Source organism: Lepisma saccharinum, chromosome 2 (assembly GCF_977018435.1).
Source record: "Lepisma saccharinum chromosome 2, izLepSacc3.1, whole genome shotgun sequence".
Classification (NCBI taxonomy): Eukaryota; Metazoa; Arthropoda; class Insecta; order Zygentoma; family Lepismatidae; genus Lepisma; species Lepisma saccharinum.
Window position 1 is genome coordinate 180,424,765 of NC_139230.1, and position 27,072 is coordinate 180,451,836.

General features: G+C 36.2%; 1 protein-coding gene across 1 annotated transcript in view; it reads left to right on the plus strand.

Annotated features, from left to right (window-relative positions):
* Positions 1 to 25,456, plus strand: part of LOC145980746 (uncharacterized) — a 38,627-nt gene extending 13,171 nt beyond the window's left edge. Inside the window, exons 4-9 of the mRNA XM_083113811.1 lie at positions 533 to 580; positions 7,986 to 8,051; positions 9,658 to 9,771; positions 10,538 to 10,672; positions 11,020 to 11,193; positions 25,320 to 25,456. Coding sequence (XP_082969937.1) covers positions 533 to 580; positions 7,986 to 8,051; positions 9,658 to 9,771; positions 10,538 to 10,672; positions 11,020 to 11,154 — 498 coding nt within the window. The 3' untranslated portion in view covers positions 11,155 to 11,193; positions 25,320 to 25,456. The remainder of the gene's footprint in view (positions 1 to 532; positions 581 to 7,985; positions 8,052 to 9,657; positions 9,772 to 10,537; positions 10,673 to 11,019; positions 11,194 to 25,319) is intronic.
* Positions 25,457 to 27,072: the final 1,616 nt, after the last annotated feature.

Consider the following 27,072-nt stretch of genomic DNA (forward strand, 5'->3'; position numbering starts at 1 on the left):
CACGTGTGATAATGATGACTTTTCATCTCAAATTTGTGACAGCTTATTTTTAATAAATAAACCTTGTACCAGAGTGTTGGTTTAACCTCTCATAGATTAAATATAACACTGTCCTATCATCTAAAAATTTGTGAAAACTGGAAATTAAAACAACTTAATCACAATGGATACCTAATACATATAAGTACAATGTGTGAAATATAATTGTCAATGAATACAAAATAACTGTCATAACAAATAATCTCATCATGTGCCCAAGATAAAAGCTCTGATTTTTCTGAGATTTTTTATTTAAAAATTGGGGTTTAAAAAATATTTTATAATTGATTCAGAAAATGTATTTTCCTTATTATAAACCCTATCACGTAAAATGGGTCTAGCATTAAGTGGCCATAGTGCAGGAGCAAAAAGTGGAAGGCAACTCCCCTCACACACCCCTAATCGCAGCCATAGTTTATTTATTTTTGTGACAAATCATGTGTTATTTCTACAAATAAAGAAAAACAACTTATGGTTTATTCTTTACTTCCAGGGCCATCAGATCCCCCACAGAGTGTTGTACAACCTACGATCACACAAGGTACAGTGCAGATTAAGTATATAAATTTATAGAACATTTGATCTAGAGTTGCAAAAAGGCTGGCTTTTTTGAATGGGCTTTTTTTCTCGATAAAAAGTTGCCTTTTTTGGGAAAAACCGGAAATTATGGCTTTTTTGGCTTTTTACCAATTACAGCTAACTTATTTCACTTGAAGTTACTGTTAAGAGTTTACAGGTTTGTAGTGACATATTTTACAACTAGATAAAAAATTCACATGATGTAGCAGACAACAGATATTGGCCAATCCCAGTAACACATATTGCATAGTGGTTCATATACAATTTTAACCCTAGCTTACCGAGGGGCGAAGGGAGGGACTTGCGGTGCGACCACATTTATTTTTGAGATTTTTCAACAAATGAATTACATTGTTCTCTAGGATGTTCTCAATATTTCTGTATTACGTTTGCTCATAGAAACTCAAATGTAATGTAAATAGGAGGCAAAATGGAATTGGTGGGCTTATCAGGTTTCGTCTTTGAATGCATGTCATTCGAGACACTCCTGCCAGTGTCAGTGTACAATGGGTTGACAATGATGGTAATTATTCTAATTATTATATTTAATAAGCAACTGCACTTCTACAGACAAAAAATCCTTAATAAAAAAGATATTATGGATTTTTTTAGTTTTAGTGATTAATAAAATATATGTGAGACACTCATGCAATAATTGGTTATTATTTTTATTAATGATAGTAAATTTTGTAATTATTATAATTAATAAATAACTGCACATATATAATCAGCAAAGGAAGAAGTGATTCAATAACAAAATGGTTATTTGAATTTTAGTGATCGAGAAAAGTGTGGGCCTGTGAGCCATCCCCCCCCCCCCCCCGGTATGTAAGTTTCTTGTAAGGCATGGGTAAGCTAGGGTTAAAACTAAACCAAGGTGCTTTAGTCCTTGCGTGGTCCGAGGTTTGCTCTTTGTTTACAAAACAGAACATTTCCGAGAGGTGGCATTGCAATCCAACAAAACATTTCTGAGAGGTGATGTTGGGATACAATCAGTACACTATCTAATCGTGCTGTGGGAGTCGCGTCAGTTGTGCTGGTCCGCATAGTGAAAATGGAACCTTACAGCAACAAAGAGTATGCGGATATGGATTTTGTGTATGGTTTGACTAACGGCAATGCACGGGAGGCTGCACACTTGTACCAACAAAAATACCCTACTCGAAGGCACCCCAAGAGTCACACATTTACTAGGGTACATCAGTGCCTCAAAGAACATGAGAGCTTCGAACATGGAAGGAGAACAGGTAGACCTGCATGCATTATGCCTGAAGTTGAGGACATGGTGTTGGAAGCAGTAGAACACTTTCCAGGAACCTCGACGAGGAGAATTGCCGCACAAGTGCCAGTAAGCCGCAGTAGTCTATGGAGAATTTTACATCGCAATTCACTCTACCCTTACCACCTCCAACGAATTCAGTGTCTCAGTTATACAGATTGTGTTCCTAGAGTGACGTTTTGTCAGTGGATGCAACAACAGGTTGCACTCAACCCTCATTCTGCAAGTAACATTTTATTTAGAGATGAAGGTGGGGCTCACACGCTATGGTATTTTTAATTTTCATAATTCTCATGTTTGGAGTGTACTAAACCCACATGCTGTTCATGAGGCACCACATCAGAAAAGTTTATCATTGAATGTGTACTAGGTGATCATCTCATTGGACCACACATTCTTCCAAGAAGAATCAATGGACCGAGGTACCTTTGGTTTTTGCAGCATGATCTTCCAGGATTGCTTGAGGATGTTCCCCTTGATGCACGTCAGAGTATGTGGTACATGCATGATGGAGCACTGGCACATTTTGCTGCTGCTGTGAGACGACATCTAACACACAGATAACGGGTCTAAATCCTTTGGATTTTTGTGTCTGGGGTCACCTCAAAAGCGTAGTGTACAACACTCCTGTTGACACAGTTGAAGAACTGGAACAGAGAATTGTACATGCTTGTGACCAATTCCGAAATGATCCGGGGGTGTTCGAAAGAACTCGAAACTCAATGCAGAATCACGTACAGTATTGCATCCAAATGGAAGGATGACACTTTGAACACCTCCTTTAACAGGTACGAGTGTAGAATAATTGTATCGCAGAACATACTAAAGTAGTGCTGTATTCCTTGTGAAAGTAAGTAGAATGTTCAATAAAAGCAATGAGATCTCCTGATTTTTCATACTGTATTATTGGTGTTTTACCAACTAGGGCAACGATTACAAACACTGAAGTCAGTGACGGCTTGTACCCACACATTCACACACATTATTAGCATTTTACCATCTAGGACTACATTTACAAACAATGAAATCAGAGGCAGCTTGTAATCACACATTCACGATTATCTCAAACGGCTTGTTTGCAGACCCATGTTTACTGAGACTTTTTTCCTTCTATTATTGTGTACTTTCACCTGTGTTAGTTTGCGCTATTACTTTTGAGACACTCTGTATATCCTGTTTAACAGAGCTTTGAGATGGAAGCAAACGTTGGCTCTTGGAAACCAACCCTTAGAAGTAAATGCAACCTTTCGAACTGAAGCAACATAAGCTGCAAGTGTTTACTGAGACTTTTTTCCTTCTATTATCCTGTACTCTCACCTGTGTTAATTTGTGCTATTACTTTTGATACACCCTGTATATCCTGCTTAACAGAGCTTTGAGATGGAAGCAGCACGTGGCTCTTGGAAACCAACCCTTAGAAGTAAATGCAACCTTTCGAACTGAAGCAACATAAGCTGCAAGTGTCACTTGTCACTTGGCCTATACAGGTTTTTCAGAGAACTTTCAGACTGAAGCAACAAGTGACATGTGTCACTTGGAAGGAGACCCTCAGTAATCCAATCAACCTATCTAACCAAAGTGTGACAACGAGCTAAACATGTCACTTGCATGTTCCTCCGACTAGACTGTTTTCTCAATGGCATGAATCTTGGTCTCTTGTTCTTACATACACGGTAAATGTTTTGGTTTATACTGAAGAAGACTGTCTTACTTGTCATCTGTGACTTCAGTCTGAAAGCTCCTTCAATGACACGCATCATATCACCTCGTTGTTGTCTGTGCATGTGTGGTGGATGCTTGCTTGCAGACTAAAGAGGTCCATGTCACTTGTCACTTGAATGTGACACCCACCACTATTATGTGTTGTTTTGGTCTGAATGTTATCTATACTTAACATGATTGTTACTTCATCAGACATTAAGATTTAATTTAGCCTGTAAATCACAGAGAACAAATTGCAAGTACTGTTGTTGGAAAAAGGTCAGCTTTTTTTTAGAAGGTTCCTTTTACATATAATCATGAATGGGCCTCTGGAGTGGAATAAAGTAATGCTGTTGCCTTGTAATAAGAAAGGGCTGAGGTTCAATCCTTAGTGGTATGAGTGCTTCGAATCTCATTTCAAACTGTAGGTTCAGTCCAGATTTCTTACATTTTTGTCATTTGCTGCCAGTCTTATTTGCATCTGCTTCAGTTTTAGTGCCAGTGGTTGAAAACCACTGGGATTGTCAACAAATTTCAATCTAATTTTATATTAGAAAGCAAGTCTATACATAATTGAACTATGTGCCATAGTTGATATATTAATATTAATATTAATTAAGGGTGCTCGGGGGAGGCACATAGTGGTTCGGATTCCACTTTAAGCTGTAGGTCCAGTCCTGATTAGCCTTACTATGCATAAAGTGGACTTAAAACACCAAATCAATCCATCAATCAATCAAATAATTAAGGGTGCATATTAATTTCCATATAAACTTTAGAGATCAGAAATGAATTTATGAGTGAAATTGTTAGAATCAGGGCATCGACTCATAAGAAATAAATTTACTGGGCTATGATCTTGCAAAGGATTAGAATTTTGCAACAAGTAGCCAAAATACATCACTAGTTGCTCCATGACCAGGTTTAGCAGCCATTTAACCAAATTACACATGATGTACTGGAAAGCCTTCTTAAACCCGAAGGTTCATGGCTGCAGCAACATAGGCCTTCCATCTGTCCCTATCTTGAGCAAGATCTATATACTCTTTCCCATCCCTACCGATTTCCTTTAGGTCCATCTCAACGTTGTCCCTCCATCTTCATCTTGGCCTTCCTACAGGTCTCTTACCATCTGGTTTCCCAACAAGAATTCTGTAAACTCCTCTTTCCTCTCCCATTCTTGCTGGAAAGACAAAATACAAATACTATATCTATTTTACTCAACACAAAATTTAAATAAATACGGAGAAACTAGTACTCACTTTTATCCGCGAAGCTGTTTTTTCTTTTTTCTTCTTTTTAGATTAATTTCAGTGGCCACTGCCACCATCCTCGTTGGAACTTGCTGCGCTGTTGCTTGACGTGCGTCTTTTGTTCGTAGTTCTCTGGCTGCCGTTAGGTGCGCTGCTAGGTGCGCTGTGCGTCTTGGTGCGTCGTCTGCTATTTCCGGGCGATAACTGCTGCAGTAGTGGAATCCAAGTGTGGTGCGCTTGCCCGCTATCGATGTTTAGTTCGTGCGGGAAGTGCATTATGGCGTGCGTTTCCTTGATTTTGGTGTCTATGAGCGTGTGGGCAGTGTGTTTGACTCGAACTTTTTGAATTTTATGGCTATTGTATTTGATATGTCTAGCAAGACCAGTAGTGGGTTGGGCTTTTTTCGCATCTGCTAGGTGCTGTTGGATTCTTTCATTGACAGATCTGATGGACCTGCCGATGTAATGAGCCTTGCATTCACACTCTGCATCATATATACCTGGGTTGTCAAGGGGGAGAGGAAGTACCGTTTGTGCTTGTTCAGTTTATCAGTTATTTTGGAGTTGGGTTTGTGCCCTACTTTGATGCCAAATGGGAGAAGGGCTTTGGCTATGCGGTTATAAGTGGTGGGATGGTAGGGGAAGGCAAACCATTTATATTGGTCGCTGGGGGTTGGTTGTGGCTGGGTTGCTTGTGGATGGGTTGATTGTGGTAGGTTAGGGTGTCTGACCTGTATTTCCGCCTTACTGCACCAAGTGGAAAGTTGAGATTCAGTGTAGCCATGTTTCAGGGCTATTTCTGTGATGGTGGCTATCTCCTCTCGCAGATCCTCTTCTTTGCCACAGTAAGAGAAGGCTCTTCGATAAAAGTTTAGCCACACATTGGCTTTTTGCTTAGGGGGATGGCTAGAGAGAGCATGTATGTACTGGTTGCCTGCATCCGGTTTTCTGTAGACGGTGGTTGTGAATTTGTTAAGTGCACGGCTGATGGTGATGTCCAGGAAGTTGATTTTACCAAGTTTTTCATGCTCTACGGTGAAGTTGAGCCTGGGGTGGATGCTATTTAGTTTGTTCACTAGGAGGTTGAGTTCTTCTGCCTTTTTGTATACAACTATTGTGTCGTCCGCGTACCTTCCATATCAGATATGTTGTGGTTCTGGGGTGTGGAGTATCTCTTTTTCAGCCAGGTGCATGACAATGTAAAGAGATTTGATACTAGATTTTCAAAAGGTAAAGCAGTATTTTTCTTTTTTGCTTCATGTACGTGTTCGTATCACAAATTCAAACATTGAAAATCGTATCATACTATTAGGTTCTTTAAAACACATACAATACTACTGTAGTTAAGTGAATATGCTTGTATTACATAGACATATTTAATAAGCATACCGAAATATGAAGATAACACTTAGAAAGAACCGGCCATTCAAAAAAGCCAGCTTGTTTGAACAAACTCTTTATGTCTAGCTACGAATTTCATATCGTAAATTGTACTTAGTCTGGCCATAAATACTGTTACACACTATTTTGTGAATACATTTTTTATGGTTTCAGATTTTTAAATGCTCTTTTAGTATGTTACACTTACATATATTACACACAAATAGCACCAATCAGTTTTCAAAATATTCACTTTTTGCCGTCACACAGGCTCGAAGTCTCCCTGGCCAGGCATCTATTGCAGCATGGATGATCTTGATAGGAAAGTCCACCTCTGCTGCTATCAAGGAGCACTTTTAACTTTCAATTATAGGGTGCATCTTCTTGCAGACATCCCCCCCCCCCCCTCCAGTTCTGAGCACAGTTTGTAGTCCAAGCTACTGAGATCATGGCTATCAGATGACCAATCAAAAGTGGAGATGAAATTGAGTACACTGGTTTCCAGTCATCGTCGTGTCATCCTTGCCTTATGAGCTGGGGCAAAATATTTCTTGGACATCCAGGATTCATTGTGAAACATTGTTTGGTTCAACAGTGTCACGAGAGGGTCCAGGACACGTTTGCACAGCTTTTAAGCCCTTTTCTAAAAAATGAGGCCTGGTGGAACTCTCGTAGATCACCCCCCCCCCTTCCCCCCACCAAACCATGACTGAGGAGGGCTGGTGGCATCTCTGGTTTTTGGGAACTCTCTCACAAACTTCTCGAGAATTTGAAGCATACATCCTTTCATTTTGGCGGTTAAAACTTTATTCAGTGGTGAACAATTTCTTATCAGTGAAGGGAATTCTGCAATGCCGATTGGCAATGTACCGCTGCAGGAGCCATCTCGATTTTAGTTCCCTCTGCTTCTTCACTTGTGGCATCAGGAAATGTCCAGTACTCCACCAGTAAGCTCCAATTCCAAGGTCTTCATTAAGTACCCTGAACATTGATTGTTGTGAAATGTTCAGCTCCTGTGCCATTATCACTTGCTTCCGGAAGGGATTTCGGCGGATGCGAGCCACCACTGCTTTAACAGCTGCAGCTGTTCATACGGTGTGAAGTCGACCAACTCTTGGGCGATCTTTCATGCTACCAATCTCAGTGAATCTCTGGATTGTCTGATACAGAAACCTTTTGCTGATCTTTGGGATTTTTAGGGGCTGGAAAATATCAGTAAGCAATTACGGCTACTCTGTTTTCATATTTGCCCCACTCCATGCTAAGCACAAGAAGATACACGCTTGCTCTTTCACAGCTGAACACACAATGGTTAGATGAGAATGTGTTAGATTTAACTAAGAACTAAAAGTGCAATTATAGATGAGGAGGTGCATTGATAGTTCTCCAAGAAGTTTAGATTTTTGATCTTCTTGACACATTTTGGAACACCTGGAACATTGTAAACGAAGTTTCATCTTGTGCATTTGAGTTTGCATACGAGAGAACACATGTTGGTTAAATTTCTTCTTGCTGCTGATGGAAATCGAACATATGACAGACCTGTGATTTTATTACAGATCCAGAGCACCAACCAACTTCTCCATGGCACCCTCCAGAATTCTGTATTAACTTTTGCTCCACTTATTTTTTGGAATCCATGGGTAGCACAACATGGCTTCAACTGTAAAAATATAATTGAAGCACTCGCATATGTGCTTGCTTCAAATGTTAAATTTATTTACATGTTACTTTTCTTCTCTTTTTCTTTTCAGGTCATGAAACCTGTAAGAACTGGCAAAAACCCTGTAGACAGGAAGAAGAAGCGGCAGAAAGCATTGGTGAGTATATTTGCATATTAAAACCTGTAGGATAAAATTAGTCAACTGAATAGATACCTATTAATTAGGCTCTATTGCAAATATATATACACTCCTCACATAAAATTTGGAATATTCTTATATTAGGCACAATAAATTTAGAATATTATTATGTTTGGCAATAGGTAATAGGCATATGTCGGTGAAAAGACGAGAACTTCCACCAGACAGATACCATGTGTTGTGTGTGTGTGTGTGTGTGTATATATACACACACACACACATATCCATTGGAAAATCTAAAATCAAATGTGCAGTTCCAGATGAAAATTGCCATAATCAGTGCTAATACATGCTATAGTACATTTCTAAAGTTGCCAAAATGAAAAGAAGAGAAAAGGACAAATTCATATTTTTAAGAAATTCAATAAAGGACTGAACTGAACTGAATGTGAAACTTCTCACCCTAAGATGTTTTACCCTTAACCATGCAACCAGTGTATATCAGACACTGTTGCTTATATTTTTTGTCACATACTCCAAATGATACGTCCTGCGAACATGATATTTTTTACTTTGTTTGTTTCTCTTTTTTCCTCATTTCACAATATTTGACTTCGTTTGATAAAGAAGGTCAGACTTAAAAAAATATTTTCCATTTCACTCACGTAAATGGGAAAGCAGTGTCTGTCGGACACAGTGTACAATTGATATGTAAAGAAGTCTACTTGAATATGTATTAACAAATGTTTAATAAAAATAAAGTATTTAATAAGACATCACATTAAAATATTATTAACGCTAAAATAGAAAAAAAGAAAAATATATGAACAAATTAACTCTTTGCTCACACTACCTTCTGGCCTAACATATTTCATATACTAAGCTGCAAAAAATACAACAACATGCAATTACGATGATGATGAATACAAGAATTATGAACATAACAATGATGATTACGTTAAATATCATGTCACTGGCTTGTTTCCAATGCGATGAAACATAAAAATCTCACATTAGAAGGGAAAATTCATTTAAAACAATGCAGTGTCTGACAGACATTGCTTGCCCGGACATGTTACAAAAATATCTTGCCTGGATAAGGGTTAACTATTTGCAGGGTACTGTGTATTTTTCACATGTTAAGCTATAATGAATACCAAGCTATTGGCTTCATAGCACGTTTTTGCTACCTTGCCGTGTGCATGATCATCCTGTCATACCCCTTGTTTTTTTTTGGAGGAGGTAGGGTCTCATCTTGGGAAGACAGCCTACTAGCACATTATTCACATCCACAGCATGGTAAGTGTTGTCATCTCAGTATATTAAGAATGTTTCCCATTTTCCCACGTTTTCTGTAAATTATTAGCGCACATGTGCATAATGTTTGTAATGTGTAACATGGTAGTTTCCCTACTTTTTCTCCAGTGAAGGATGATTCCTGGAGGGAAGAAAAATATTGATCATCCACTACAATTTCAGTGACACTTCATGTCACGTCAGTGCAATTCCAGGGTAGAAAGTCATGAAAAAGGGTGTAGGTGCCTCATAAGTTTATTTTAAACAGTGAAACTCACTTTTGGGATGAACCTCGTGTTTACTTGAAACTCCTCTAAAAATTTTACAGGAAAGGATAATTAATTCAAGCGACATCTCTTCAGATGAACCTTCGATCCATAAGCCAATTCTTATCAAGAAGGAGCCTCTTTCAACATCAACACCTGATGCTAGCACATCCAAGGTAAATTATATTTTAGAGTGCAAATAATATTAATGTTAAATTAAATTAAGGTATTAATAATTATTAATTAATGTAATTATAATTGCATAAATCAATGGGTACCTATTACTAGGTAGAGAACTGTGTGTGAAAGCAGTCTCAGAAAACAACAATTCAAAGAAACTTATGATTATAATTCAGGATGGAAGTTGTCACGGAAGCCTCCTATACTTCATAGGTTGAAAGTTAAAGTAAAATACAAGGAGGGTAAGGGTGGCTGGAACCCCTATTTAAGGTGAAAATCAAAATTTATACCTTAAATAACAGAAATGTGTCAAGTGCTCTATGTGAGTGTTAATGTTCAAACATCTTTCGGCGATATTTAAATTTTCAGTACACCTCTGAATAACATCTACAATTAGAACAGAGATTGGGGTGCAATATCCCTGTCAACAATGAATCCTCCTTTGCCCCTCCTGGAAAAAATTACCTTGCTTGCCCCTCCCTGGAAAAAATCCTGCGAATGTCCATGCCTACTGTGCACAACTTCACCATGGACATTTGCAATCATTTTACATGGGAATTTCACTTCCTCACCTTCCGTGAGTAATAGACAAATTTAATACTTTGTTCAGCACAGGAAACATGAAAATGTCAAAACAAAACAATGCATTTTTGTGATTTTCTGTGCCATTGTAACCGAATGAAGAATTAATGATGCTTACTTTTTAAACCATAATATATAACTTTCTTGTACTACCAATCACTTGAAATTGTTATGTTACAGATTCCTGTTACCTCCACACCATCAGCTGAAGCATCTGCCGCAACATCTGCTCACACAACCTCTCCCAGCCATGATGACTCCTTGGTGACAAATTCTGCCCAAATATCTATGGATGCAGATCATCACCAGCAGATTGTGAGTAATGTCATTTATTTATTTATTTATTTCTATCAGAAATAATGATCAGGCAATGAAGCTTAACATGTTTGTATTATGTTTATCACTTGATGCAGAGTATGTGACAGAACCACGATATTTGCATGTTTTCATGGCAGTAATAGGATGGTTGTTAAAAACCACTTTTAAAATTTGTTATAATCTTACCCCCTTAAATTGTACCTTTTTTATCAAAAGGAAAGTAGCTTCAGGAAAACATTTTAATTTTTACTATTTATTGTAAATATTATTTGAGATGCTTATATTTTAAACCATAATGTATAACTTTCTTCTACTACCTATCACTTGAAATTGTTATGTTACAGATCGAAGAATCACAAATCGAGCAAACACCATCTTCAAGTGCATCGGCCCTGTCACTAATGGCATCTAATATGTTGTCGCCAGATACATCCCTGATGTCCCTTGAGGCTTCTGGGGGTTTATACACCCCAGAATGAAATTTCACCACTAAAGACACTAGGGTGACCCTGCTCACAGTAAGTAATGTCATTTATTTATTTATATGAGTTGCTAATGACCAGACTGTGATGCTTAATATGTTTCTATAAGATTAGGGCTGAGCTGACACCCATGTATTGGAATATATCGGTCAGATTTTATTTATCTATACTAACCTATACTCTTCAAGCATTTTGGTCTTTCAGAGGGTCTACAAAAATGCCACACAACACTTTTGCAGAGTCTAATCTTCCTGCAAATTATTAAATATTCAAACCTTTGATTTATTTTGCACCAGGGTAGATAAAAATCATCATTTTTATTTAAAAAATAATTTTTGTTGATTTTTTTATTTAAATGGATGTTTTTTATTAAAAAAACATGCTTAAAATTGCTGGTGTGGTTTATGGAATAATACATGTAGATATGTCTTTTTTATAGAAAGGCATTTTCTAGTAAACACCTCTGTAAAATATTTGAACTGTTTGATTAAAGCAAATGAAATTTCTTATGTAAATATACATTTTCCTGTTTCTGATACCACATATATGAACCTGCTATGGAAATATTTGTTGACTGTGCTAATGAAACTACCGGTATAATATGTACATAATTTCAGTAACTTTTCTTCCAATGAAAATAAAACATTCTGGATGTACTCTATAATTGTAACTTGAAATATTTTTTAGTCTTTGTAGCTGAATTTTGGCAATTTGTTAAATGAGAGTTTGCAATATATCAGCTACCATGTTTATTTACAGTTTAATGATAATGACACTATTTACACTTTAACATGGTTAGTATTTTGTATATTTTTCTACACAAAATGTTTGCTAGTTTTGCCTATAAAAATTATTTAAATTGCATCAAGAGAATTTAAGTGTGTTTACAGTTTACACATTAAATTTTCTTTTGTATGAGCTTCATCCCATCAGTACATATAGTTTGTTTCCTATCTCTTCCTTTTTAGAGCCTAATAAACACTATTGAATGATTACGAGATTAAAATACTTTCACCAAGAGTGAATCTCATATCTACAAAATTCTTACGTACATTATTCTATAAATTATTTATTTAACCATTTTGAGGCGGATGACAAAATATTCGTCATGCATGGAAATTCCTAGAGACCTGCACAAGACCCGGAAAAACCCCGTCTGCGAAGAGGCGCGCCTACAATAGTATGCAACACGCACGTCAAGCCCAGGTGTTTGACATCGCGCAAGCGAGCTTCACGTCACAGTTGTGCACAGTCATCGATGCCTGCCAGGCTTTTCTATTACCCGGGTCTTAAGAAGACCCGTGAGTCTCGATGTAGTTCTTGCAAGTAGACGCGAGCACTGCTGCCAGTGTTGCCAACGGCCATTATATTTCACTACGCATGGAAATATTTGAATTTCTGCTAGGCGCAGGTGCTTTGAGGTTGTATAACCATTGGCGTAGCAAGGGGTGGGTGAAGTGGGCGACCACCCTGGGCCTTGCCCATGTAGGGTACTCGCATCCCATGAGGTTGATACGAGAAATGTAATAAATGGAAGTGAGAAAGATAGAAAGCTAATTTTTGTGGGTAATAAAATTAAAACTTTTTTATCTGGCTTTATATTCTAGTTTAACAATATAATTTGAATGAATACGTCAAATCAGAGGCGGGCGGGAGCTCTAAGCCTAAGGGGCCTCAAAAAGTCAAAATAATTCTCATTTTTCATGTGAAACATTAACACAAAAATTGCTTGGACAATTTTATCCAATTATTATTTTCTTGAATAGAAAACGCTTTGTCTTGGCTTTTCTTCTGTCTCGTGACCTTGCATAGCCTACACGTTTTTAATATGTTAATAATAAAGCACCTCAAACTGCCACGGAGCAAAGGATGGGGCATTTAAATGCTTCTGGTGTTTTAAACTGAAGGAGGGTATGGATAATATTAGCAGGTCTTCCTTCGTTCCTACAACTTCAGATGCAGCTATTGCCCTCTGTTACGGCCACGAAGATGATTTATCTTCAGAATATCCTGATAAAGTTTTACGTTTCAAGAATGTGCTTAAATCTGAAATCAAGTGCTTTGGCAAAGTTTCTTCTCCTTGATAGCTCTACACTAGCTTCCAGTGTTATCTGTATCCTGTACCGCCTTCTGTTTGTTTCCTACTCTTCAAGTAACAACCATGAAAAAAAAAACTATATTTCTCAAAATTGAAACTTAGGAAAAACTTCTGGAAGGTAGTGTCGAATGGTATGATTCAGCCAAAATTTCCCGGACTCAGTAATCTTACTCTTGAACGAGAAAGGGCTTTCTGTTAAGCAAAGTGGTTTGATTTAAATCAAGATTTAAATTGGGGAATTCTATTTTAAAAAATCAGTTATTGAAATCACTTTAAATAAAATTACAGAATAATGTACACAAGAAATTTGTAGATATCAGAATCACTTTTTTGTGAAAGTATATTAATCTTGTATTCATTTAATGTGTTTATTATGCTCTAAGAAAGGAAATAAAGGAAACAAAATATATGTACTGATGGAATGAAGCTCATACGAAAATAAATTTAATATGTCATCTGAAAAAAAAAAAACAACTTAAATTTCCCTTGATTTAAAATTCAATAATTTTTATAAGCAAAAATTGCACATTTTTTAAATAGAATAATATACAAAATACTAATCATGTTAAACCGTAAATAGTGTCATTTTCATTAAACTGTAAATAAATATGTTAGCTGATATTTGGCTAACTATCATTAAAACATCTAAAATTCAGCTACAAAGACTGTAAATATTATTTTCAGTTAAAATTATAAAGTACATCCAGAATTTATATTTTCACTGTAAGAAAAGTTACTGAAATTTTAATAGTTTCATTAACACACTTAACAAACATTTTCATATTAGATTCATTATGTTCAGTTCCAGAAACAGAGAAATGCATATTTACATGTAATTTGTTATTTGCTTTAATCAAACTGTTCAAATATTTTACAGGGCCGTCTATTAGAAAAAGCCTTTCTATTTAAAAAATATGTCTATGTGTACGATGCCAAAGAAAAGATCGATTTAAATGAAAAATATAAAAAACATTATTTTTATCCACCCAGCTGTTAAGAGGGGCGGGGAAGGGGATAAGTAAGTATTTTGTATTTTCTTCTTTTAAATACATAAATGTCAAAGAAAGATATGTAATAATATGTGAAAATTCAGAGGTAGAGCATCGATTTGTATAATTATTAATATAAGTGTAGCCACAACCAGCCATTCTAAGTAATTACATACATTTCCTGGAAGAATCTGACTGTACTTGAGGGACCCAAATTTGTTTCTTGCGGACGCGTACTTTACGATTTTGTTACGCCACTGCGTCAAATATTTAATATTACAAGAACATTAAGACGTAACAAATAATGAGATTCACAATTATTATTATCATCTAAGCCCTAAAATTCAAAGTAAACTGGTACAATTAATGTGCAACAAAGTCAAAATTGCTAATTAAAAAAGTCAAATTAGCTGTATCAATTGATTACACCAAAGATTTCACAATTATGGTGCAAATGACTATCGTTTTAAGATTTGTTGATGTTGAAACCGATTGTGTTGAAGACCTTGAAGGTAGATACTTTGGGCCCCTAGACAGGATTGTGGTTTAGCGCAACCCCTTCCCCCTGTTCTATCAAGCACAGACATTTTATGTGCGTCCTTTGATATTTTCTACTTAAGCCATGGTTTGTGACATTTACATCCTACAAGTTTTGAAATGAGGAGACAAAGAACAACTCAATAAATAATATATAGGTTATATTTAAAGGTTCTTATTTAAGGATATTTCAGTTGTCTTACTGTCTAAAGAACATCTTAGAAAACGTACTATTACTACTGCCTTGGATAATGAAAATTCCAGCAGCGTGTTAATGTAGCTCTGCGAAGTGTAAATTTCTCTGTCGCGTACTATTAAATATAATTCTCGTCAGAAATTAATTATTATTATAGGCTATTATATAAATATAATAATTTGCTGACGTTTCCTTGATGACTGTATATAGATTCACATTGATCTTTCAAACTTAAAGAACAGATGAAGCCTTGCATTCTAATCTCGCTCAGGGCCTCGCGGTATGTTGCTACGCCACTGTACCTAAGATTTTTGTAACTTCTCAAATTAGTTTCATTATTATGTCAAACCAACTACCACATATTTTCCAAATTTGTTTCGAAGGTCTTCAAATAGGTTTGTGTGTCTTGTTCATTTTATGTCACTTTTCTAGTCTTGAAATCGTAAATCTTCTCTCGGTTTCATTTTTACGTTGTTCTTTTGTTGAAATGTGTAAATAGCATTGCCTGCTATTTGCACCCGTATGAAGATACAAGCTAACAATAATTATATTTTGCATCGTATTACTATCAATGCGGTCTGTAGAACTAGATAACTAGCAACAACATTTTTTTTGTACTGGGTACAGAGTCTGAAGAAAACCTTGCTAGAAGGTTGAAAGGTTACGTTTAGTTTATGTTTTAAAATAAAATAAATTTCTGCGTTGGTCAGCATATTGAGTTTTTCATATCATGGACACAACATGAGGAACGACGATTTGTTGAAAGAGATGACAATATTCAAAAACCTTTTATAATGCTAATTCGGATTTCATGTTCCATTTTATGGACCATCGTGCCTTAGTGTTCAGGGGGAGGGGGATCTTGAGCAACTAATTTGGATATTGAATTGGCAAAATTACACCAGAGAGAAAATCTGTTTGATTGATTGATTCATTTATTTGGTCAATTTATGCACAATAAGGCTAATCGGGACTGGACCTATAGTTTAAAGTGGGATCCGAAACACCATGTGCCTCCACCGGGTATCGAACCTGGGACCCCTTGATTACAAGGCGACGACACTACTACTGCGCCATAGCGGAGCACCCCCCAAAAAAGTATAATGTAGAACAACCACCAGTAACACAAAGTTCCAAAATATTTACGATAGCACTTTTTGCCAAACTTATAGTTCGTACTCCTTTACAGTTGTCAGCAGTGGTGGCAATTAGGGGCGAGCCGAGAGAGTGCAGTTGCCTCCCTCCCGATGTTTTGACACTTTTGCACCACGCTAACTTCATGTATCAAGGGAAATTAAACTGTCCTTGCCCCCCCCCCCCCCCCCCCCACATTTGCACCTTAACCCCTTAGTTTTGGAACCCAATCTCTGCCACTGGGTGTGAGTGATACAAATGTTTTCTACCAAGGAATAAAAGTGATGAACATTTTAAGTGCTCCTAGATCAGTTTAGAATCTAAAAGTTGGCAACGGTGACTGCGTGATTCATGTATCTGGAGACTGTGCAAAACCGGAATGAGCGTTCGCTGAAGATAAGCGAGCTTCGTCTTGCAAGGCCTTACAGTTACCTGTGGGCTTTCGATGCCTGATGGGTCAAAACCCAGGTATATAAGTTTACTCGCCTGCCCGACCAGCCAGGCGGGCCTAGTAAGCGATTCTGGCCGTTGTGCAGCCCTCTGGAAATTCCCCAAGGACGGGGCTTATTTTAAGCAAAATGTAACATGTTGGAAAATGTTTTTTTTTTTTTTTTTAATAAAGTTGTAATAACATGATAAATGCCAATGAAGGCTCGTTTTATTCAGAATTTCCAAGGCTTTTGTTCGGTAAGGTCAACATGTCGATGTGTACCCATTTTTGGAAGCAACAGACAGGAATTTCAATTTTTTAAAATTTTTTATTCAAAGTTTGGTTAGCTCCCATCGATCTGGGCAAACCACCACTTGTCGCTGATTGCCCCAAGTTATGTAATGGCGAATACATAGTATCAAAACGATAATACAAATAGTAAATTTAAAAAAAGAAGAAGAAGAAAACTCAAGGTCAAGGAGAATGTTTATCACAACTGATCGGAAACTCCATCAGCAACTTGCCCATCGATCCGAACTGTCCAGAGAAAGGAAGAACATATGCCCCCCCTCTTCAATTCTTCCCACTGCACTGCACTTGCATCACCACTATCTTCATTCTCCTATAATTCTTCTTTAGCTTCCCCCCCTTCCTCTTCTGGTTCTTCTCGATCATCTTCTGGCAACACCCTGTATATCTTAAGCTTCTGTTTCATCCCCCGTGTCAAACCCCTCCTGCAACAAGTCACGAATTTCTCTTGGCCGAATTGATGCCATCACAAGAGACTTTCTTCTCACGACAAGGTTTCAAAAGCACTCACATTCATAGCCCGAAAACAAGAGAATGATTTGTGCAGCCAAACTCTTTGCCTGCAAGTGTCTATTTCATTTCACCATGCCTCTCCCCTCCCCTGAAGACCAAAGCCACCTGTGTGGCACAGATGCTGCGAAAAGCAAGTGGAAAACACAGGACAAACAAGGCTCTAATCCCTTTCTTCCTTCCAGAGCCAAATTTACTGCGTAGAAATGACGCTTGTTTAGAACTTGAAAGACGGAACCCTTTAACTTATAAAGCCTTGAACAACACGTGAGCTTATGTGGTGTCTTTTAACAATCTGCCTGGTGACACGACAATGACATCAGAGTCTACCCGGCGATGACGGCAGATGTGAGGTGGATGCTTGGAGATTAAAGCCAAAAGATTCCGTGTCCTTTTTTATTAAGTTTCCTGTTTATTGAACAGATAGGGTCCAATAATGCAAGAAGAAGTTAATCCACACCACACTGTCACTTTCGGCTTGCCCTGCATTTTTCAATTGTCTCTTTGGGATCAATTTCTGACCAATAATGGCTATTATGACGATTAACGAATTATCAAATGTTGATGCAATTTTGGCTCTCTCTTCAATGCTCAATCGTACTGCCATCTCTATCTTCAAGGGCACTTCAAAGGCTTCAGAGGATGTGGAAAAAATATGCAACAAATGGCATACTTTAGTCTATAAAACAAGATAACTTTCATTGAAATATGTACATAACTTCAATAGAAATACAAAATTAAAAATAGGGAGTTACTTTCTGCCCACCCTGTATATATAAATTGGAAATACTTCGGTGAATTTTCCGTCGATCGCGAGAAGAGCGATGTTATTGGGTATAGATAATTCAACATTCGATAACCTGACAAAATCACTATAAACATAGAAATACTGATCTACAATATTCAATATTTTTGTCGATTTGCAAAATATTTAGTAAAAATTTTCTCCTTCGCTCCAATGATAATAGTGAACAAGAATAACATCATTTGCATACATCAAACAAGCAGGGCCAGGCGATTATCCGGGGTGCCAAACCGAGGATCCTCCTTGATTACAGGCAAATCCTATTTGTTTCTTTGTTTGAGTTTATTTTTTAGGTCCACTTTATGCACAGAAAAGCAAATAGAGATGACCTACAGTTTAAAGTGCGATCCGAACCACTATGTGCCTCCACCGTGTCCGTGGCAATTTGTTTTAAAAAGAGTTGGATTTATTATTGACAAGAATTAATTGATGTTACTACTGAATAACTTAATAAGTATATTGCAAAATCATGTAGGAATTTAAGCTAAGATATTTTTGTTGTTTTGATGTCATGATGAAGGTATTAATTTAACACATGCCTACAATAAACATGTTCTTCAACAGTATTAAATTATTTTTTAAATATGGCTATAATTTTTGTCATTAAAACCATAAATATATAACATGGCTATGATTTATATTGGAGGAAGGTAGGGGGCCTCAAAATTCCACCTTGCATCCTTACATCCTTTCAAACGTGTGTGTGTCATGACATGCTAAAGAGGCTAGTGTTTATGGGTGAATTTTTGCTGTTTTCTGTCAGGGTTGTCTCCCCTAGCCTTCAAAGATCCTCTTCACCCTTTTTATTCAACCCCAGAAGGGAGGGTTGCCTCTTCCACCTTCTGCGCTGTACCAAAGAACTGTTTCTCCATCGCATCAGCCGTTGAGGTCTTCGCCTTAACCCTGGCAAGGGGCCCTTACAAGTTGCTACCATCCGGAGCCAGATGGACCAAGATTTTTTAAAGAGGTATGACTCCTCTTGGTTTTCCGCCTCCTCTGCCGTTGAGATGGTCATTCATCTTCTTCCTCCTTTGGAGCCATTAGGTTGCTTCTTAGTCTGGCTCTTCCTTGCCAGCCTTCCCGGCATGGGTGACCCTACCAGTAGCAATGCTACCACCGGTTTAGCCTCACAAATCATTAGAGCATGCAAGCCCCACCACCAACTACAAGGTCATGCAACCACCAGGTGGGGGAAGTTTGTGATGACTGTCATTTTAATACTCTGATTATCTTATCCATAATTTAAAGCAAAACTCTGATACATTTTATATAACTATTCTTAACAATATTTTATTGGTAGAATCTGTACGAATATTTTCCGAACTCATGCAAGGCTGCAAGTTGAATGGAATAAATAGACTTGCATCCAGTGCCATGTCATAGCAAAGGCAGGGTGTAACAGCGATGACGTGAATCTGTCATTTGTAGTCCCACTTTACGTCATCCCATTACATCATGTGAAAATTTTCCACCCGGAAATTTTGCATTCATAAAATTCCCGAGAGGTTATTTTCCTCATTGCTATTTATACCGATAGGTGTCTCCACAGTCACCTTTCACTATTCCTTCTTCGCAAGCAATGGAAAAATTGGCAACACAGTTTGTCACATTTCACTCAAGGTTCAACGTCGTATGAGTATTTCCTTCTCAACTGGGTCAAGCTTGTATATTATATCATGTGCAACCTTTTATAATCGTAAGTTGGGACATTGTGAACTTTGGGCATGTATTATAAAAGTTACGTGTTGCTAGTATGAACTAAAATTGATTATTGCAACAAAGAATCATGCCGTGAAATATTAGTAAGAAAATTGTGCATTTGATCAATTTCGAGAACCAACTAACTTTCATTTTTAAAACTTGCGATCGACACTTTTTGCTGAAATTGCCACGCCCAGTTATTGTAATCTTGTGGTACCATTTTAAAAATAATTTGCATGACCAGTATTTTATTTAATATAATTAAGTGAGAAGTATTTGGTGTCAATTGAACTTAAGATTTGAACTTTTGGCATTGAACCTTGAACAGTTTTGCTCCGATACACTCACTGGAGTTCCGCACGAGCACGTGTCTATAAGGAAGTAACGACAGGAAATATTACATAACTGCAATGCTTGAATTTGACTATCTATTTGACGAGTAGAACATTACAAGCAGTCAGGCTAATACGTTACAAGAACTTTTCAAAGGTATGTAAGAATTCTTTTGATACTCGTGCTCCTTTATGACTGCTAAAATTATGAACTTTAATATACCGGTGATTTGCAGAAGTGACTTAATATTAATAACAGATGTGATAACTGTTGGTGCATTTCTGAACATACCATGTGAGTAACTAAATATTGTCAGTGAAACATAGAAATGTACTTGTTGCGTGTACTTCGTAATAGTGTGGAAGTATGTTACCAGAGCAAGCCAATTGTAACCAATCCACGTTTAACCTTGATTGCAATTCAGTGAATAACCATTCAACTCGAAAAATTGTAAAGAAAGATTTATTGCAACGACAATAAAACGAGACGTATAAATTCCCAATAGCTTATCTACTAATTCTCTTAAAAACAGGCAGAAACTTAATTTTTAAGTAATTACAATTTTTTACGTATTTGATAATTTATTGAAATTCATGTGTTAAATACTAAATGCTGAAAACATTAAAATGAAGTAAATTTTATCGTGCAATATTGCCGAAGGTAAAAAGGCGTGTTTTTAATTGAATTGTAATTTTCATTATAATGTATTCTGGCTAAAATAGCAAAAATGAGAAAATTTGTCTGTACGAACATGAACTAGAATTTTATTGTGAAAGGAGTTATTGAAACTAGGAAATCATTGAATGAATGTTGAAATACTAATTTCAGAAAATAAACGTATATATATTAATTAAATATGATACTTTTTCATTGGTGTGAGGCACGATTGACAAGGGTAAAAAATATAATAGTTTGTTGTATAACTTACCGATTTTTTGAAGGGCAAAAAGGGGTGCAAATATATGAATGTATGTTCAAACTGTTGTTATTGTGGGAATTATTCCGTATATAGGCGAACCCCGTAACAAGTTGTAATTGTAATTGTGGTTCCTCAATTTTATCTTTGTCCACATTAACTATCCCTCTGCGCATATTAGTCTATGTTTCTTGCTTCCATTTTTAGGGACATCAAGGAATGGCGTTACAAAGGTTAGGATGCAGTATGTTGATAACAGTTGCATGGAAACATTTCTAGAAATTTAGGTCATGTTGTATTGAGTTAGAATGTTAACTATGATTGTTTAAGCAGAGTGAGCAGTCCTCCAGTTTCTTTTGCATCTGACTTGCAGTATATTAGAATGCATATGGCATTGTTGTCTTCCACAGCCTGAAGATTGATGGTTGAAGGGCAATTCAGATGGTGCAGCAATTTTTTAAGAAGAGGGGGGGGGGCAAAAATAGTTTTCCATCGTGAGAAGTGGAATGTTCCTTTTAGGCTAGAAATTTTTGTAGAGTCATCATGTTATTGATATAAAAATGATTAAGAAGTAGTATTAATAATATAATAATTATTATGAAATATTATTATGTCCTCCTTTTGATTACTGGGTAATTTTTCAATTTCAAATCTTTGCAGTTCTTTTGGCATTTTTAAGAAGTTTTAAAACTTCTCAACTACATTTTAGTCATATTTACTTTTCAAAAAAATTGTACCACCGAAATTCCACATATTTTTTAAGTTCTAGTGAGAGAGAGAAAGAGAGAAATCACTCTTAAGTTGGATTGCATGTAACCATCAAGTTAAAATCTAAAATATACAATAATAATTTAGGGTTTTTTATTAACTTCATTAGTTTAAATTATCAGACACCCAGTTGTGTTGAATTATTCAAGTCCCATCAGGTGTACCGTGACACTCTTGTGATTTATGAAAAAATTAAGCTTACATTTTAATATCTAGTAACTGCATAGGTATTTTTTAAAGACTAATAGCTCCCCTTAAAATAAAATAATCTTGTAGTCTTACTTATGAATGTAACATTTGAAATCGAGGGGATTTCACTTGCTGAGTGGTCAAGATATGGCTATGAAGCCAGTGGCCCCAGTTTCGAATCCTGGTTGGGCATGGATGTATCATTGTTTGTCCCATCATTATTTCATCAACTTAAAATGAGGGTAAAATCGAGGAAAATTTTATATTATTTTGCTATGTTGGGACCATCAAGATTGAATGTATAATGTGGGTAAATGTAAAATCGAGGAAAGTGAAATCTGTACATGGAAAATTGGAAAACTGAAAAGGAGGATTGAATGACACCTTGTTTTATGAGGTATCATTAAATTGCCACTCAAAGACTGCAGATAGGTACGGAGGACATTAACCCTCCATAACTTGCGCAGCGGCACTGAGTGCTGCCTTTTTCAAAATTTTGAATTATTTTTCTTACCTGTGCAATAATGGTCAGGAAAGCACTAGGTAACCTATATACACTATTCCCATGAAAACATAGAGGCATTAGCACCTTTGTTCTTGCATTCTTCAGTTGCTTATATGCCTATAAAGTGACCTGTCCTCCTTAGGCGGCACACACAGGAACGTTTTCTACCTTAAATCATAGCACACCAGCCATGGATAAGAAGAATGTTGTTCAGAATGCAAATTATTTGTATGCAGAAACCATTGCAGTACCCATACAAAATGTTAGATTTGTCAAAATAAGGATGTGAAAAGTGACAACATTCGATTCCATTTATTTCAGTCAGTATGTCTTTTGTTACATATATCTTGTAAAAGCAGGAGATTTGAACATTTTAAAAATATTTTGTAAATTTCTTAGTTGTGTTTTACACATTTGATTGCTTTTTCTGAGAGTCAGTAAATTTTGCCTAAAAAATTTGGAACAAATAGTTTCTTTCTAAACCCATATAAGTTGTACTATTTCAATTCATTTTGAGAAACATGTTAAAAGTTTTTGGAAAATACGATAAAAATTTTGTGAATAGTGAGTTCATTTTTTAGTTCCTTCATTATGTTGCAAAGTTTTAATTATTTTTAGAATAATAAATTGATGCATTTGCTTTAAGAGTAAGCTTGTATTTCTATGAAATACTTTCTCTCATTTTTTAGTTTATTTCCTAATAAAAATGTCCAAAATGGACAATTTTGATTCCATATACAGGGTTTTCGTAAATGATTGTCGGGGTTACAAACAAGCACTGTATTTTACATAATAAAGATAGATACATGCGAGTTTTTGCAAAATGTTAGAAAACTCACCAAGTTTTTATGTCAAACTCACAAATGTTCCATGTGCTTGCCTCGTGATATTCTGCAGATATCTAAGTGATAGTCCATTTCCTGCCACACTCGGGATAGCATATCACATGTAACACTGTTGATGGAATTTGTTATGCATGTTTTCAGTTCCTCAATGGTAGTGGGTAATGGAGGATAGTAAACGGTATCTTTTACGTATCCCCAGAGAAAAAAAAATCGCAAGGAGAAAGGTCAGGGGAATGAGGCGGCCATGATAAAAGGTTTTCATCCTCATCACTCCCACACCCAATCCATGTTGTGGTAATTTTCTGTTGAGCAATGATCGCACTTCACAGTGGAAGTGAGGTGGAGTTCCATCCAATTGCATGATGAAGGTGTTAGAAGAATATTTTTCCACTTGAGGAAATATCCAGGAATGTCAATCCTGTAACCATTTTCTCCATGAAGAAGAATGGACCGTAAACCTTTTCTTGTGACACAACACAAAAAACATTCACTTTAGGTGAGTCCCAAACCAACTCAACCAACTGATGAGGATTTTCCGTTCCCCATATCCGCACATTGTGTGTGTTTACTATTCCACTTAGGTGGAATGTCACCTCATCAGTGGAAATGAAAGTCTCGATGAAATTGTCATTGTCAGCCATGAGATTTTGCATATCGCTGACGAACATTCCCCGTACAGGACAGTCGTTACATGTTAGCTTTTGATGCAGACTTAGGTGGTATGGTTTCATGTTTAGCCATTTTTGTAGAACACTCCATAATGTTGTCTTTGGAATGTTTAGTTTCTTGGATCCAGCAGGAATCGATTTCTTCAGGCTCCTTAGATAGGTTTCACGAACTCGCTCCACATCATATTTCAACACTGATGGTCGACCACTGCTTTTGCCTTTGCAAGTGCGGCCTTTTTCTTTGAACTGTGTATACCACCTTCTAATCGAATTGGCTGACGGTGCATTTTTCTGATATCGCACACGAAAATGTCGTTGCACAACTGTAACGGACCTCGTTGCGTGATATTCAAGGACACAGAATGCCTTCTAACTAGTAATATCCGCCATTTTGGAAAACTGCCGCCTAGTGGCAGAATCAAGAAACAGAGGTCTATGAAACAAATAAGGAACAAAACTTGTTGAGTTTCTCAACAATATCGTGCATTTGTGTTCTCCATGTAATTCACCCAGATCGATTACAACAATGAGGAAACCCTGACAATCATTTACGAAAACCCGGTATATTTTGCCCGATCTTCAGTAAGTTCTAGTGTAATTTAACATCAATGTGCATCAATAATTCATGTAAATAAAGTTGGTTTTGATAGGACAGCACTGAGTGCCATGCGCAGGACATTTGTGCTACTGCGAGGATGCAGATGATGAAGGGTTAAAACAAGCAACAGGTCTTGGTACACTCACATGAAGTGGCACACTTTATAAGGTTGAACAGTTATAGAACGTGTCACTTTATCTGAACAGGAGTGTACCAGTTTTGCCACTTCGGCACTACAAATGTTCAAAATAGGCTATTTTGTCTGCTCTATGCTTTTAACCCAACATAACATTTGATCACATCTGTCACATTGCTTTCTGTCGTGAAATGCCTCATGCCAGAGTTGCAAGGAACTCATCCAGTAATCCAATGATATGAGAAATAGCGGGAAAACAAGTATCCCTTCATTTCTTTACACCACAATTTCCACCATTTCTTTCAGATAAGGGTACCAAGACTAGATGTTTATCTCCATGTCCCACTATACATTTTTGTGGTGCATGATCACCATTTTAATGACACCCTGTATAAGTAAAATGAAAACGTGCCATCGAATTTCAATTCCTTAGTGTTCCTTAAGACATGCTATTGAGACCATATGAATTTTAATAATTCATTATTTCTCTTTCAGTGTCCACTGTTGACTTATCCTAGGAAGACTAGAAAGAGATTCAAAAATAATGCAAGGGAGATGAGAAGTGTGTTTGTCTTGTTACATATTTTCTAGATTGTTCTTATTTTGAACCAAAGGTGCATACTGTTACTTAACTCAGATTAATTGGAATTTATGCATGTTACATGCATTTGATTGATTTATTATATCTGAGAAGTTTTAAAATTTTCAAGATTATAAATGTGCTGTGTTTGTATCTAATAAGACAAAATATTTGAATTAGTATAAAAGGTATGAAGACTAAATTTATCTAGAATGAGATATTTCTACAATGTTGTGATTTCTGCTTATGTGTTTTAAATAACAAACTGTTATTTAGCTACAGTTCCTAGAAATGTATGCAAGCTACATGCATTTGATTGTACCTGAGTAGTTTTTAAAATGCTTTAGTGGATTCTTCAGAAAATGATACACTACTTTCTAATGAACCAGTATTGTATTTTGTCATATATTTTAGGATAGAAATTTATCCTAAAAAAATTTAGTGAGCTATATCTGTCAAAGAGATGACTTCACTTCTTCATATTACAATGTCAGACATTATTAAAATTACTTAATTTATGTTTCCAAAAATATTAATGTTTGTGCTGATATGATGAATAAGTTGTTGGGTGCTTGACGAAAGTGTTTTTGTAAATTGGTTTTGGACTAAAAGTGTGTTGTACTTGTATTTCATAAAATTTGATGTGCACCATTCCTCATTCATGTTAGGTTGGAATGTTATGTTCCTTTCCTTTTTGTTCTGATTTTATTGTTATTATTGTTTTCTTGTTCAGAGTGAAAACCCATAAAATAATATAATACTGTAGGTATGAGGACTGAGTTTTAATAGATATTTCCTAAACTGACATTATTTAGAACCAAAATTCCATACTGTTACTTGACTCAAATTTCTTGAAATGTGTGCATGTTACATGAATTTGATTGATTTATTTTACCTGAGTAGATTTAAAATATTTTAGGATTAAAACTGTGTTGTGTTTGTATTTTATACGATCTTCCAGTTTCTTTCTTCATCATTATTATATTATTGTAAAAATGGAACTACTTAAAATAATATAAAAGGCTCGCTCGACCACTTGGTCTCGGGTAGCGAAGCTACACACACACACTGGGCAAAGTTCTACTGCAGTTAAGTATTTCCTATGACTATAAAACATATACAGGTGGGTGAACACTCAATTTAGGTGCCAAGAAGTCATGGTTATTTACTGGTTATAACCAGTATATAACTATTTATATAAAAGTTAGTGATGTTAAAATTCTAGTTATTAGTATTTGCTTGATAATGCTTTGGTTGTAATAAACATGAAATAGAAAAGATAAAAAACACTAAATTTATCTTAAGTGAGATTTTTCTACAATGTTGGGATTTCTTCTAATGTGGTTCAGAACCAAAGGTGCTTACTGTTAGTTCCTAGAAATCTATGCAAGCTACATGCATGTTTGTCTATTTGTACCTGAATAGTTTTTAAAACATTTTAGTTGGTTCTGCAGAAAATGGTACACTATTTTCTAATGAACCATTGTTGTATTTTATCACATGGTGTTAGAATAGAAATTTATCCTAAAAAAAAAAATTAGTGAGCTATAATTCTGTTTTAGAGGTATACCATTGTTAAAGGGATGACTTCATTTCTTTGATTCTACAGTGTCAGACATTATTAAATTACTAAATTTATATTTTCAAAAATATTAAAAAATGTTGCTC